This window comes from Lithobates pipiens, unplaced genomic scaffold (assembly GCF_037356315.1).
Source record: "Lithobates pipiens isolate NorthernLeopardFrog02 unplaced genomic scaffold, aLitPip1_a1.2 Scaffold_22, whole genome shotgun sequence".
Lineage (NCBI taxonomy): Eukaryota > Metazoa > Chordata > Amphibia > Anura > Ranidae > Lithobates > Lithobates pipiens.
In genome coordinates, this window is record NW_027507784.1 from 27,189,713 (window position 1) to 27,204,780 (window position 15,068).

Here is a 15,068-nt window from a genome sequence, read left to right on the forward strand (position 1 = left end):
TGTGAAGATATTGTTTGTTAATATACAGTATATATCCACTTGGAGACAAAGCCTTTTCTGGCACTTCTTGTTTACAAGTAGACATGTGCAGTTCATTTCCTTCAAACTGAAATTCTGCCAATTTTTTTGTTATTTGGAAATCTAGATTTATCCGAATTTACGATATACAATAGAAACCAATTTAAACTAATCTGAAATAACGAAAGAAAATTTCAGACAAATTTTGAATCATTTTTAATTTGATTCTGATCATTTTTGTTGATCAAATTCAAATAGTTTTCGAATAGTTTTCAAATTTAAATAGTTTTTCAATCCGTTTTGACATTTCTGATGAGAAATGTAATAGAATAGAAAATAAAGGACTAGAATAGAAAAAATGTAATAGAAAAGAAAAATAAAAGAATAGCAAAAATGTTTATCGAAAATAAAGGGATAGCATAGAAAAGAAAAGAATAGAGTAAAACAGAACACAATAGAATAGAAAATAAAAAAACATAGTAAAATAGAATAAAAAATAAAAGAATAGAATAGAATAAAAAATAGCATAGAAAAGAATAAAATAGAAAACAAAATCGAATTTCAAATTAATTACATTTCAAATTTCAATTTCAAAAAAAATAAATTTGAATAGAATATAAAAAAATAGAATAGAATTAAAAAGAAAAGACTAGAATAAATTAGAAAGAATATAACCATCTTCTGAAATCCGAATTTCAAATAGAATAAATTTGAATTCAAATAGAATAGAATAGAAAATAAAAATAGTACTAAAAATAAAAAATAGAATAGAAAAGAATAGACTAAAATAGAATAAACAAATAGAAAAGAATAGAAAAAAAAATGTATTTAACAATATAATATAATATATTTAACAATATAATATAAAATTTCAAATAGAATAAATGTGAATTTGAATATAATAAAAAAGAATATAATATAAAATAAAAGAATAGAATAAAAAAACAATAGGATAGAATGGAATAGAAGAATATAACTGTCATCCAAAATTCTAATTTTTGAATAGAATAAATATGATGTCGAATAGAATTTGATTCAAATGGAATTCGATTTGAATTCAAATGCAATTTGAATGTAATCTGAATTAATTGTAATTCAGAAAATTGGAATCAATTTAAATTCAAAATGAATTCCGAAAACAAATGAAACAAGTTAAACTAATTTACCTGAACTAATTTATGTAAATAACGAATCAAAACAAAACATTACAAATTGTTTCGTTCTGCACATGTCTATTTACAAGTTTAAATCAGTATTTTTCTCTATAAAATTATTTAGAACCCCCAAACATTATACAAATATTTTTAGCAGAGACTCGAGGGAACAAAATGGTGGTTGTTGCAATTTTTTTTTCTTTTTTTCTTACAAATTTCTATTTAGTCAAAGGGCTTGGTACAAGGACATACAGTGGCATATGAGCAGTCTTGGCATACCATACATTATTACAAACATGCCTTACATAGAGTGGAACGCTGTAGACCCAAGATGACAATATGTCTATTGGCTATCCAAGAAGTCTCTCATATGTTAGGCTATTCAGGTAAGTCGTAGCCAAAACCCCAGTATATTCCGCTAGGATGAGGCCTCAGAACCAGCCCAAATCAATTTATAATGTTACATAGAGAAGGAGTGGCATGGAGCTAAAAGAAAAACACTGGTCCAGAGAGTGGAATCAGCGTAGCTTAAGGGAAACGGAAGAAGAAAAGAGAGAATGAAAAATAGCGTAAGAGTAGAAAAGAGAGTACTAAGTTAGAGAGGGAAGGGAGCAAAGGACGCGGTGAGGGGAGGGAGGCGGTGGGGGTCAGGGAAGGAATGGAGCAATGCTCGGCATGACCTCCCAGATTGCAGAACTGGGCGACGGGGAAGCCTGATTGGCACTACAAAAATACCAAGATACTCAATAGGGTTAGTGTCCACGTACAATAGGTTTAGTGGTTTAGTGAGCAGGGTCACAGTCAAGGAGGGCTCTACCTTCTTCAGAGAAGATGAACACATTCCAGAGTGACCAGGTCTTGGAGTAATGTTCCTGTTGGTGGCATGCCGAGAGAATGAGGTCTTCCAGCTTATTTCCCCTACTTTTCTAAGCCACATCCCTATGGTCAGAGGTTGTGGGGATTTCTATTTAAGAGGAATGAATGCCTTAGCGGCGCCAAGGAGATTGCGAATGATTGATTTCTTGTAGTGTTTCCCAGGGGCATTAGAGGCATGGAGGAGGAAAAAGGCTGGGTCTTCTGGTATTGGGCGTTCGGTATATTTTTGGGCATTGCATTGGACTTCCTTCCAAAAGTGTTCTAGTTTGGGGCAGGACCAAAAAATATGGAGAATGGTTCCGTGTTCTTTCTGGCATCTCCAACAACAATCAGAGGTTGCAGGAATTTTTTTTTGTAACCTTACCGGCGTTCTGTACCACCTAGTTAAAATTTTAAAGTTAGTCTCTTGCACTTTCGTGCAGATGGACGATTTGTACGTAAATCGGAGAATATGTTGTCTTTTTTGAGTATTGAACGATGTACCCAGATCTTGTTCCCATTCACAAATACAACTCAGGGAAAGAAGACGTGATGAGAAGGTTATAGTTGGCTGAGAGCAAGTGTGGCATCGCTCCCGAGTCTGAGCAGTATTCCTCAAAATTGAGTGATCTACTATAGCTGCTCGGGAGGGTATGAAGAAAATATGTGAGCTGGAGAGCCCCCCAAAATCCCAAGCCAAAGTCCCCAATGGGACCGGTAAGAATCAAAATCTATGGCCATCTCCCTCCACCAAGAAGTGAGAGGCCTGTGAGCGTCCATTCCTCATCAAGTTCCTCATCAAGTTCCCGAAAAGTTTGAATCTCGAAATCCCGGAGTAAAAAGTGGGTTCCCAAGGATTGGGAATAGTGGCGAGGGGGGGAGAGAAGGGTTTGTGTAAATAGGGTTGAACAGTGCTTTGCTGTTTGGCCTATCAGAGGGTGGTTTTTCACTTCTGCTAGTAGGAAGATATAACACCAAAGTGCTTTACCAAGGGGTATGACACTTTGGGCTTGTTCATTCCTAACCCATAATTTGAGGTCTCTGTGTCTGTTCCAATCCAGGAGTCTGCTTAGGTGAATAGCCTGGAAGTATTTGCGAATGTCTCGTACTGCCAGACCCCTGTATTGTTTAGGTAGTGTGAGCTGGCTACGTTTCAATCGTGGGCGTTTATGGGCCAATATGAATGCAAAAAACTGAATCTTTTTGAAGTGGTTGGAATATGGAGTGGTAGGGCTTGTAGAAGATAAAGACATTTAGGAAGAATACTCATTTTAAGAATGTTGCAGTGACCAAACCACGAGTGGAGACCGGTGTTCCATTTATCCAAAAGAGCTCTGACATTCTTCAGTAGTGGGGGAAAGTTCAGTTTGAATATCTTGGATACGTTGGAAGGGATCTGTGTGCCCAGATATGCCAGTGTCGTACTATTCCATTTTAACTTAAAATTGCTTCGGAGTTGTGTGAGGGCATGCTGTGGGGAGTTGATTTTATATGCTTGGGTGTAACTTTAATTTCTTACAATTAAAAAAAAAATGTTTTACTTAAATTTAAATGCATTCTATGCATTAAGGTGAAAAATCTTCTGTAGTGCTGCAGCCCCCCAGCTCTCCGGTTTTACTTACCTGAATACTATCTTCCTCCTGGCCATGAACGAGCACACCAGCTGGTGTCTCATGTCCCGATTGGATAGATTGATAGCAGCACAGCCATTGGCTGCTGCTGCTGTCAATCAAATCCAATGACGCGGGCGATGGGGGCGGGGCCGAGTTCTGCTTTGTGTGTAATCACAGGCAAAAGCAGGACTCAGGAGCGCGGCTCCAATGGGTGTCCACCAAGGGGAGCGCTTCTCCAACGTGGACACCAGATGAAAGTTAATTTGAAGATTAGAGAGGCCTCCATATCTTTCAACTTCCTTCATCACATTTGGGAGTGAGATCCGAGGGTATGTGAGGGAGAATAACATGTCGTCAGCGTAGGCCGAGATTTTGTGTTGGGTATCGCCAACCGTTATGCCAGTAACTTCTTGGTTTAGACATGTGGAACGTAGAATGGGTTCCAATGACAGGGCGAAGAGGAGGGGCGACAAGGGACAACGCTGTCGTGTTCCATTTGTGATTTTAAAGGGTTCTGACAGAACTCCATTGGCTTGAACTCAAGCTGAAGGGTGAGAATAAATTGTGGAGATCCACTGGAGCATGTTAGTGCTGAAGCCAGCGTACTTCAACACCGAAAGCATGAAGCTCCAATTCACCCCGTCAAAGGCTTTCTCTGTATTGAGGAACACACATTGGGTGTGAGATTTGTTTGCTACGTGTAATAAATTGAGGACCTTGGTGGTATTATCTATAGCTTTGCGGGTCAGAATAAAGCCTACCTGATCCAAATGAACTTGATTCGGAAGGATATGTTGAATCCAATTTGCTAAGATTTTCGTGAAGAATTTAAGGTCTAGGTTTAGAAGCAAAATCGCCCGATAGCTGTCACAGGAGGTTGGGTCTTTCCCCTCTTTAGGGATCACCGAGATATGGGCCAGTAGGGTGTCTACCGCAAACAGAGGGGTCGAGCCTACCGCGTTAAACAGTTTGGTCATAAATAGTATTGAATAGTAAGGCCATCCGGGCCTGGTGCTTTCCCCGGATTGTTGCATTTTTTTATGTCACACGGTATTTGCGCAAGTTTTTTTCAAACACATTTTTGTTGGGAAAAAAATGCACTTTAATGAATGAAAAAAAACCAACAATATATATCCCTCATTTTTTTTTTTAAGACATGAAAGCTGATGGACACGTTGTGTTCTTCAGGGGCCGGGGTAAAGAGCCCATCGCACCTATAACTGGCCTTTGTAGCAATGAGCACATGGAAGGGCGACGTGTGGCAAACAAAACCAAAGAAAATTCCCAGTACATACTGACCAGCCTGCAACCAACCTAATTAACCTGTTCATGGCACCCTGGTTAGTTTGGTTGATTGCAGACTGGTTGGTAAGTAGAGCTGAGAATTTTCTTTGGTTCCTTGGTTTTTGTTACACACGTGTCGCCCTTCCATGTGCTCCTTGCTGCACTTTGTACTAAATAGATGAAAAATGGAAAAACTCTGGATAGCCACACTCCAGATCGAATAAAGTAAACCGTGCCTTTATTTTCTCAGATGAAAAACCTCACATCACACAAATCACAGCAGCAAAGGGAAAAATATTGAACAAAATTTCTAACGCGTTTCACGCTGAAATTAGCGCTTACTCATAGCTGGAGCTGCAGTAAAGTAGAAAATTATATAAAAATTGTTTTTATTAATAACATTTGATAAAAAAAAATGGCCAACAACAATGGCCTCATCTTAAAAAGACAGTGTTACATTATACATTTCCAAAGAAGAGCCAAAAGGATCAATAATGTCAGACTTGTACTATAGTACATCAGTGCCCATCAATGCAGTGCTTTATCGGTGCCCATCAATGCAGCCTATCAGTGCAGTGCCTCATCAGTGCCCATCAATGCAGCCTATCAGTGCAGTGCCTCATCAGTGCCCATCAATGCAGCCTATCAGTGCAGTGCCTCAAAACTTTTTTTTTTCAGAGTTTTCATTTATCAAAAAATAAGAAATAAACAGTGGTGATGAAATACCTCTAAAAGAAAGCTCTATCTGTTTAAAAAAATTATAAAAAGTTTGTTTGGGTACAGCATTGCATGACCGGGCAATTGTCATTTAACGTGCAACAGCAATGAAAGCTGAAAATTGGCCTGATCAGGAAGGGGGTGGAAGTGCCCAATAGGCCAACGGTACTTTGCCTGTGTAATGAGCTACTTTAGTGTGAACTTTGTCAAGACCACAGGACTTGAATAGTGTAGTTCCGGCATGCTCCTGGTCCCTCCCTCCTGTCCAGTGCCCCCGCAGCAAGCAGCTTGCTATGGGCCACCCGAGCCGAGCAGAAGCTCCGCGTGTCCATTCAGACACGAAGCCCTGGTTTGGCCCCCTCCCTCTCCTGATTGGCTAACTGACTTTGACTGACAGCAGTGGGAGCCAATGATGCTGCTGCTGTGTCTTAGCCAATCGGGAGCGAGAGTCCTAGACAGCCGAGGCACTCGTGGACATCGATCGACAAAGATGGCGCTCAAATAAGTATTAGGGGGGTGCTGGGGGGCCTGCTACACACAGAAGCAGGGGCCCATCCATTAAGGGAACACAATGCCGCTTCCTCTGTCACGCCACCCCCCTTTGTGGAGAATGGATAGATTCATGCATTGCATGGCCGCTGTAGCCATCCCCTATTCAGGCGTCCAGCTCCGTCCCCTTTTCGGATGCCGGGCGCCTGAATTCCAGCAGCAGGGGTGTTTTTTTGAAGCACTTGATTAGAGCCATAGGATCTAATAGGCTTCAAAAAAGGTAGACTTTGAGCACAATGCATTTCACTCGCAGTCCACCCCGATGTGTTAGAAAAGTAAATTAATATTCACTTTTCTAACACTGAACCGCCTCTAGGCCAATCAGGAGGCGCAAGTCTAATACCCGTCACCTGATTGGCTGAAGGCACAGGGCGATCTCATTGGCCGCCTAGCAGAAGGAACGAAGAGACGCAGGAAGGACACAGGAGCCGTCGCCTGACCTATGCTAGCCGTCCCACAACTCGCCGCCATCACCCGCTGCCTGACCCGCCACCACAATGGGATAAGTGCCGGTCAGACAGCAGGTGGGCGGGTGGGGGGTGTCACAGTGGCTGCATTTGCTGGGCACAGTTGGCTGCCAATGATGGGCACAGTGGCTGCATTTGATGTTTTTGTTACAGTATTTTTCAGAATTTTTCAGTTTGTTTGCCCCCCCCCTCCCCCCACCAAAAGAGCACCAGCTGCCACTGCACAGAAGGCATTTTATCTTAATACATAGAATGCAATAAGATCAAAAACCTTCTGCCTCTATAACGTCTTTAACTGAAGACGCCACTGGAATGATTGGTGATTTGGCATATTCTGATGATTTGGATTTGGTACCATTATTTCTTCCGTGGCCTTGATACCTGAAGACCTTCATAGACACATTCAAGTAGAAGGGACATACATGAAATGCGTGATTTTCTTATGTCCCAGTTGTGTTTTTAGGCGTGTTCCTGGCCTCAATATTAAATTCCAGTTCCAATAAACAAATTAACCAAATTCATTAGACTTACCCTTTCCTTGTCATTAATGATTTTTTCCATTTTCTCTGCCATCAGCTCCCTATCTCTCTCCATCTTCTCCGTCAGCATTTTCACGGTCTCCTCATTGCAGTTGTTCTGAGCCTCTTCCATCAACTTTTGTTTGGCCTCTTCCAGTTCTTGCACTTTTTTTTCCATCTCCTCACATTTTTTTTTAGTTTTTGCCTCTGAAAAACAGTGCAAAGAAAAAATCTGAACAACAAAGAGGATGTTTTTTTTTTTTATTATAGTTTGTCTGGGGAGGCAGAGGAAGAAGAAAAAAAAAAACTTTAGGGGAGATATCAAACCTGTCTCCAAAAACTCAAATAACACACACAAAATAAGAAAGCTTTGGGTACTACCACCAATTTTAAAGCATCAATATACCGTACAAAAAAAATGATAAAGGAGCCAAATGATGAGCAGAACTAAGCTTTGTAACACAGATAAAGATTAATCCATTCCCGCCAAAGACATCATATCAGGTCCTGGACTTTGAGAGGTGATATCTGAATAATACAGGCATCATCCAGATATCTTTATTTCAACCGGCCATTCCCTAAAAGTCATCATAGCAACTTGATTGCTTTAACAGTCCTCCTGCCGCCCTCCGATGCTTCTCCCGACTCGCCACGGGGAGCCAGAGAATGAAATCGGCAGCGGCGGTTTACCATAGAGCTGGCCATTGACCAGATGGCCTCCAGCCACCTCTATGACCCTCAGAGGCAGGAAGCAATGTCGTGACGTCACTTCCGGCATCGTCAGAAAACACTGAGTTGAGTTGAATCTTGATATAGCGCAGAATTTTAAAGCATGACATGTTAGGTATCTATTTACTCAGCGTAACATCATCTTTCACATTATACAAGAAAAATTAATTGGGGTAAATACTGTGTGTTTAAAGTGATTATTTTATTTAAATTTTTTTACAACAAAACCAAGTTGCTTTTGAAAATAAATATAAATATATATATATATATATACACACACACACACACACATACACACATATACATATAATGTTTGGGGGTTCTGAGTACTTTTACGGGTAGGAGATCAATGCCAGAAATGGACTGTATGGAAGTGGTTAAGGCTCCACTTTAAGAAAAAAGCTCATTTAGTGTGCTAAACCTTCCAATCAGCCAGGACTTAGACCCCTTTCACACAGGGGCACTTTGCAGGTGCTACAGCGCTAAAAATAACAAAAGTCCTGAAAGAGCCACTGCTGTCTCTCCAATGTGAAAGCCCAGATGGCTTTCACACTGGAGCGGTGCGCTGGCAGGATGCCAAAAAAGTCCTGCTAGCAGCATCTTTGGAGCGGTGAAGGAGCGGTGTATACACCGCTCCTTCACCGCTCCTGCCCATTGAAATCAATGGGGCAGCGCGGCTATACCAAACAAAGATAAAAAAATGCTTGGGGGTTCCCCCCAAATTCCATACTAGGCCCTTCAGGTCTGGTATGGATTTTAAGGGTGACCCCGTGCCAAAATTTTAAAAAATTGTGTGGGGTCCCCCAAATTTCCATCCATACCAGACCCTTATCTGAGCATGCAACCTGGCAGGCCGCAGCAACAGAGGGGGGTGAGAGAACGCCCCCCCCCTCCTGAACCATACCAGGCCACATGAACATAAAAGTTAATTGATAAAAACAGCATGGAATTCCCCCACAGGGGAATCCCGAACCCAAAAAAATAAAATGTGTGGGGGTCCCTTCAGGTCTGGATATTAAGGGGAACCCTGCACCAAAATTAAAAAAACAATGGCGTGGGGTCCTCCCAAAAATCCATACCAGACCCTTATCCGAGCACGCAACCTGGCTAGCCGCAGGAAAAGAGAGAGCGCCCCCCCTCCTGAACCGTACCAGGTCACATGCCCATAACATTGGGAGGGTGCTTTGGGGTAACCCCCAAAGCACCTTATCCCCATGTTGATGGGGAGAAGGGCCTCATTCCCACAACCCTTGCCCGGTGGCTGTGGGGGTCTGCGGGCAGAGGGCTTATGTACCCCTACCATTTCACAAAAAAGTGTCAAAAATGTTAAAAAAAGGCAATAGACTGTTTTTGACAATTGCTTTATTAATGTCTTCTTCTTCCATCTTCTTTCTTCTGGTTTTCCTTCGGTGTTCTTCTTCTTCCTCGATCTTGTTCTTCCCCCGATTCTTCCTCTATATCCTCCGGTCTTCTCGTTTGCCATCTTCCTCCGGCTTCTTCTTCTCCGCTTCGTCCTCCATACAATCTGCCTCAATGGGAGTCTTCCGCTGTGCGACGCTTCTGTTCAGGTGACAGTTCTTATATAACAGAGGGTGGGGCCACCCGGTGACTTCCCTATGGCTTTCCTGTGTTGTCAGAGGGGGCGGGGTCACCCTCCCTCCATTATATAAGAACTGTCACCTGAACAGAAGCATCACACAGCAGAAGACTCCCATTGAGGCAGATCGTGCGGCGGACAAAGCAGAGAAAAGATGTCGGAGGAAGATGCCGAACGAGAAGACCGGAGGATATAGAGGAAGAAGTGGGGGAAGAACAAGATGGAGGAAGAAGAAGAACACCGAAGGAAAACCAGAAGAAAGAAGATGGAAGAAGAAGCAGGGAAAGAAGAAGACATTAATAAAGGAATTGTCAAAAAACGTCTATTGTCTTTTTTTAATATTTTTGACAATTTTTTTGTAAAATGATAGGGGTATATTTGTACCCCATTACAAATTCACACTGGGGGCGGGATCTGAGGGTTAAAGGGGGGATAAAGGGGGCTTCCAGATTCCGATAAGCCCTCTGCCCGCAGACCCCCACAACCACCGGGCAAGGGTTGTGGGGATGAGGCCCTTCTCCCCATCAACATGGGGACAAGGTGCTTTGGGGGGGTTACCCCAAAGCACCCTCCCAATGTTATGGGCATGTGGCCTGGTACGGTTCAGGAGGGGGGGGGCGCTCTCTCTTTTCCTGCGGCTAGCCAGGTTGCGTGCTCGGATAAGGGTCTGGTATGGATTTTTGGGGGGACCCCACGCCATTGTTTTTTTAAATTTGGTGCAGGATTCCCCTTAATATCCAGACCTGAAGGGACCCCCACACATTTTATTTTTTTGGGTTCGGGATTATCCTGTGGGGGAATCCCATGCTGTTTTTATCAATTAACTTTTATGTGTATTGCCAGACCGACAATTCATTATAGCCTGTACTATAGCTAGCGCTAGTACTTTTAAATTACTTTTTTCTTCCTTTAGAAATGTCATTTTGCATTCAGACAGTTCTAAACACGGGAAACATGCGCCACTTTACAGGCATGCTATGGACACCCCCCAGGTATAAAATTTAAAGGAATATTTCACTTTCATTGTTCACTTTAAGCATTATTAAAATCACTGCTCCCGAACAAACGGATGTTTTTAAAACTTTTTTTTTACATTGATACCCAAAAACGTTTTATGACAATAACTTGAATATAAGCCTTTAAAATTAGCACTTTTGATTTTTCATGCTCGGTTCGAACGTTGTTTATTGTTGAGGTGTACATACCCTTTAAAAAAAGTAAAAATTAATAGTGGCGTCCAATCATATAATTTTGTTACCATCACTTAACCAAATAATAAAGGGATTATGTCGGTGGATGCCGCAGTGATTAATAAAAATGTCTTACCTTCCTTGTCCTTCTCTTTCTGGCTTAGAGCAGTATCTTCTTTTAAAATGTATATCTCAGCATCTTTTTTGGACTTCATGTATTCCTGTAGCACCTCTTCCGCCTGTAGAATATGAACATGGTCAGAAATATATTGCTGGAAATAACATATTGTCTGAGAGAACACTGTCCACCTCTTCATCATCCAAACCTGCTGAAATCTCACATATCAGCCCCGTACAACCTGCCTGAAAGGGACCCCTTACTTCCTGTAAAATGTGCTCTTCAGAGGGCAAAACACATGTGAATGAGACCTTCATTTCTTTTTTTTTTTTTACTTATTTTTTAGAATTTTATTTTTTTAACTGCCCTGTTTTCACTTGTGAAACAGAGAAAGAGAATGAGGACACAGATTCCTCCATCCCGCCTCAGATGCACAGATTAAGAAATACAAAGTGTTTAGAGCCTTCCTGTTCATTCACAAACTGAGGTATAGTAAACATGGTTTACTATGCTTCTTTGATAACTGAACACTGACAAATATAAAATATTTACTGGCCCCTGTCCTCCATCCTGAAATGATCGCCCTGTGTGCCCTCGAGTCAGGCAGTGGTTGGGAGGGGGTCTGTGCCATAGGCAGGCTGCGATTTGGGGGGGGTCTGTGCCTGAGTCAGGCTGCAATTTGGAGGGGGTCTGTGCCAGAGTCAGGCTGTGATTGTGAGGGGGTCTGTGCCAGAGTCAGGCTGTGGTTGGGAGGGGGTCTGTGCCTGAGTCAGGCTGCGATTGGGAGGGGGGCTGTGCCAGAGTCAGGCTGCGATTGGGAAGGGGGCTGTGCCAGAGGCAAATTATTATTGGTTAGAGGGCATGGTGGCTGAACAAACTACTCAATCCAGGCATGCTGTGTGTACAGTGCCTTGCGAAAGTATTCGACCCCCTTGAACTTTTCAACCTTTTGCCACATTTCAGGCTTCAAACATAAAGATATAAAAAAAATTATTTTTTGTGAAGAATCACCAACAAGTGGGTCACAATTGTGAAGTGGAACGAAATCTATTGGATATTTTAAACTTTTTTAGCAAATAAAAAACTGAAAAGTGGTGCGTGAAAAATTATTCGGCCCCTTTACTTTCAGTGCAGCAAACTCACTCCAGAAGTTCAGCGAGGATCTCTGAATGATCCAATGTTGTCCTAAATGACTGATGGTGATAAATAGAATCCACCTGTGTGTAATCAAGTCTCTGTATAAATGCACCTGCTCTGTGATAGTCTCAGGGTTCTGTTGAAAGCGCAGAGAGCATCATGAAGACCAAGGAACACACCAGGCATGTCCGTAATACTGTTGTGGAGAAGTTTTTAAAGCTGGATTTGGATACAAAAAGATTTCCCAAGCTTTAAACATCCCAAGGAGCACTGTGCAAGCGATCATTTTGAAATGGAAGGAGTATCAGACCACTGCAAATCTACCAAGACCTGGCCGTCCCTCTAAACTTTCAGCTCAGACAAGGAGAAGACTGATTAGAGATGCAGCCAAGAGGCCCATGATCACTCTGGATGAACTGCAGAGAACTACAGCTGAGGTGGGAGAGTCTGTCCATAGGACAACAATCAGTCGTACACTGCACAAATCTGCCCTTTATGGAAGAGTGGCAAGAAGAAAGCCATTTCTCAAAGATATCCATAAAAAGTCTCGTCTAAAGTTTGCCACAAGCCACCTGGGAGACACACCAAACATGTGGAAGAAGGTGCTCTGGTCAGATGAAACCGAAATCTTTTTGCCCACAATGCAAAACGATATGTTTGGCGTAAAAGCAACACAGCTCATCACCCTCAACACACCATCCCCACTGTCACACATGGTGGTGGCAGCATCATGGTTTGGGCCTGCTTTTCTTCAGCAGGGACAGGGAAGATGGTTAAAATTGAGGGGAAGATGGATGCAGCCAAATACAGGACCATTCTGGATGAAAACCTGTTGGAGTCTGCAAAAGACCTGAAACTGGGACGGAGATTTATCTTCCAACAAGACAATGATCCCAAACATACAGCAAAATCTACAAAGGAATGGTTCACAAATAAACGTATCCAGGTGTTAGAATGGCCAAGTCAAAGTCCAGACCTGAATCCAATCGAGAATCTGTGGAAAGAGCTGAAAACTGCTGTTCACAAACGCTCTCCATCCAACCTCACTGAGCTCGAGCTGTTTTGCAAGGAAGAATGGGCAAGAATTTCAGCCTCTCGATGTGCAAAACTGATAGAGACACCCCAAGCGACTTGCAGCTGTAATCGCAGCAAAAGGTGGCTCTACAAAGTATTAACGCAAGGGGGCCGAATAATTTTGCACGCCCCACTTTTCATTTTTTTATTAGTTAAAAAAGTTTCAAAAATCCAATAGATTTCGTTCCACTTCACAATTGTGTCCCACTTTTTGGTGATTCTTCACAAAAAATAAAAATTTGATATCTTTATGTTTGAAGCCTGAATTGTGGCAAAAGGTTGAAAAGTTCAAGGGGGCCGAATACTTTCGCAAGGCACTGTATATACACAGTGTCCTGTATCTCTGAATGGCCAGCCAAAGGAGGAAAACGGACCATGCTAACACAGATCAGCTTCTATGCTTTGTGTGATCAATTTATAACGAGGAAGAAAGGATCAACCAGGAACTTCAGATGGAGTTCTGAATGAAATTGAAGTTTTAGTTTATTCAACTTCTGCCTAGCTTGGCTGAAGACTCTTCAGTGATAGGCAGCTACAATTTGGCACATAAATGTTCTTATACGGTAACAAATAAATGTGTTGTAATAATGTAACATGCTGGGATCTCCTATTCTTTATTTCATTATAAATTAAAGTGGAGGGCCACCCTAAAAACACATTTCACATTATTATCTTCCTTTTAATGTCCTAAAAATCTTTTCACTTTCCTGGAACACCCTGTTGCTATGTAGAAGTGCTAATCTGCAGGGCCGCTGATAGGGCAGCACAACTGGCCCTGCTGTACCGGGCCTGACCAGCATAGGAGGCCCGGGCAACCTGAACTGCAAAGTAAATAAAAAAAAAAAAAAAAAAAAAAGATTCTCCTCCACCGATCATCGTTCGCACAACCCCACCCCCGTTCGGTAAGGTTTTTTTTTTTTTATTAGATGCGATTAGTCTGTTCTATATGAGGCTGCAGTGGAGGGACTATTTGTTGTATTTCGGGCGCGGAAGAATACGCCTTCTGCGCCCGCTCCTCCTGCTCCGCACACCGCACAAGTCCCGGCCAGCATACCCTATGGTGTTGCGGAGTGATATTCCTCTCTCTCTCTCTCCGCGTGAGAAGAAGTAGCAGAGTGAGAGGAGCAGAGAGTGCAGGGGCCGGGCGATCGAGCTATTGTGGACACTCAAGAAGAGGGAGGAAGTGATCTCTGCTGCCCTGCTGGAGCTAACAATTACACAGGTGAGGTGTATGCTTGAAGTTCAACATCTACTACTACTCTGCAAATACTCTGCAATACATACTCTGCAATACATACTCTGCAATACTTTATACTTACCCTGCCAATACTCTGCAATGCTTACCCTGCCAATACTCTGCCAATGCTCTGCAATACTTACTCTGCCAATACCCTGCCAATACTCTGCAATACTTACCCTGCCAATACTCTGCAATACTTACCCTGCCAATACTCTGCAATACTTACCCTGCCAATACTCTGCAATACTTACCCCGCCAATACTCTGCAATACATACCCCGCCAATACTCTGCAATACTTACCCCGCCAATACCCTGGCAATACCCTGACAATACTCTGCAATACTTACCCTGCCAATACTCTGCAATACATACCCCACCAATACTCTGCAATACATACACCGCCAATACCAATACCCCGCCAAAACCCTGGCAATACTCTGCAATACTTACCCTGCCAATACTCTGCAATACTTACCCTGCCAATACTCTGCATTAAATACCCCGCCAATACTCTCCAAAATACCATTTTATTTATTCATTAATGGTTTGTATTACATATAGATATTAAAGAGGTCTGTTCTCATCTGAAAACAGTATTTCTTTTGGATAATCAAACCTATAACTGACTGGAGAAAAACAAATATCACTTGTAGACAAACCTACACTTTGTTTCAAGGCGGGGTCTGGGGAGGGGCAATGGGTAGGGCCAGAGGTGGGGCTAAAGGAGGGACCAGGGGCGGAGCTGAAGGGGGCCCTGTCAGGTAGGCTGTACGGGGCCCCATGATTTCTATCAGCGGCCCTGCTAAT

At 42.4% G+C, this 15,068-nt stretch overlaps 1 protein-coding gene across 2 annotated transcripts in view; it reads right to left on the reverse strand.

Annotated features, from left to right (window-relative positions):
- LOC143923475 (guanylate-binding protein 6-like) overlaps positions 1–15,068 on the reverse strand; it is a 109,581-nt gene that overhangs the window by 15,069 nt on the left and 79,444 nt on the right. For both annotated transcript variants that reach the window (XM_077447162.1, XM_077447161.1), the window contains exons 10-11: positions 10,828–10,930; positions 7,189–7,382 (exon numbers count right to left, since the gene is read on the reverse strand). In XM_077447162.1, coding sequence (XP_077303288.1) covers positions 7,189–7,382; positions 10,828–10,930 — 297 coding nt within the window. The remainder of the gene's footprint in view (positions 1–7,188; positions 7,383–10,827; positions 10,931–15,068) is intronic.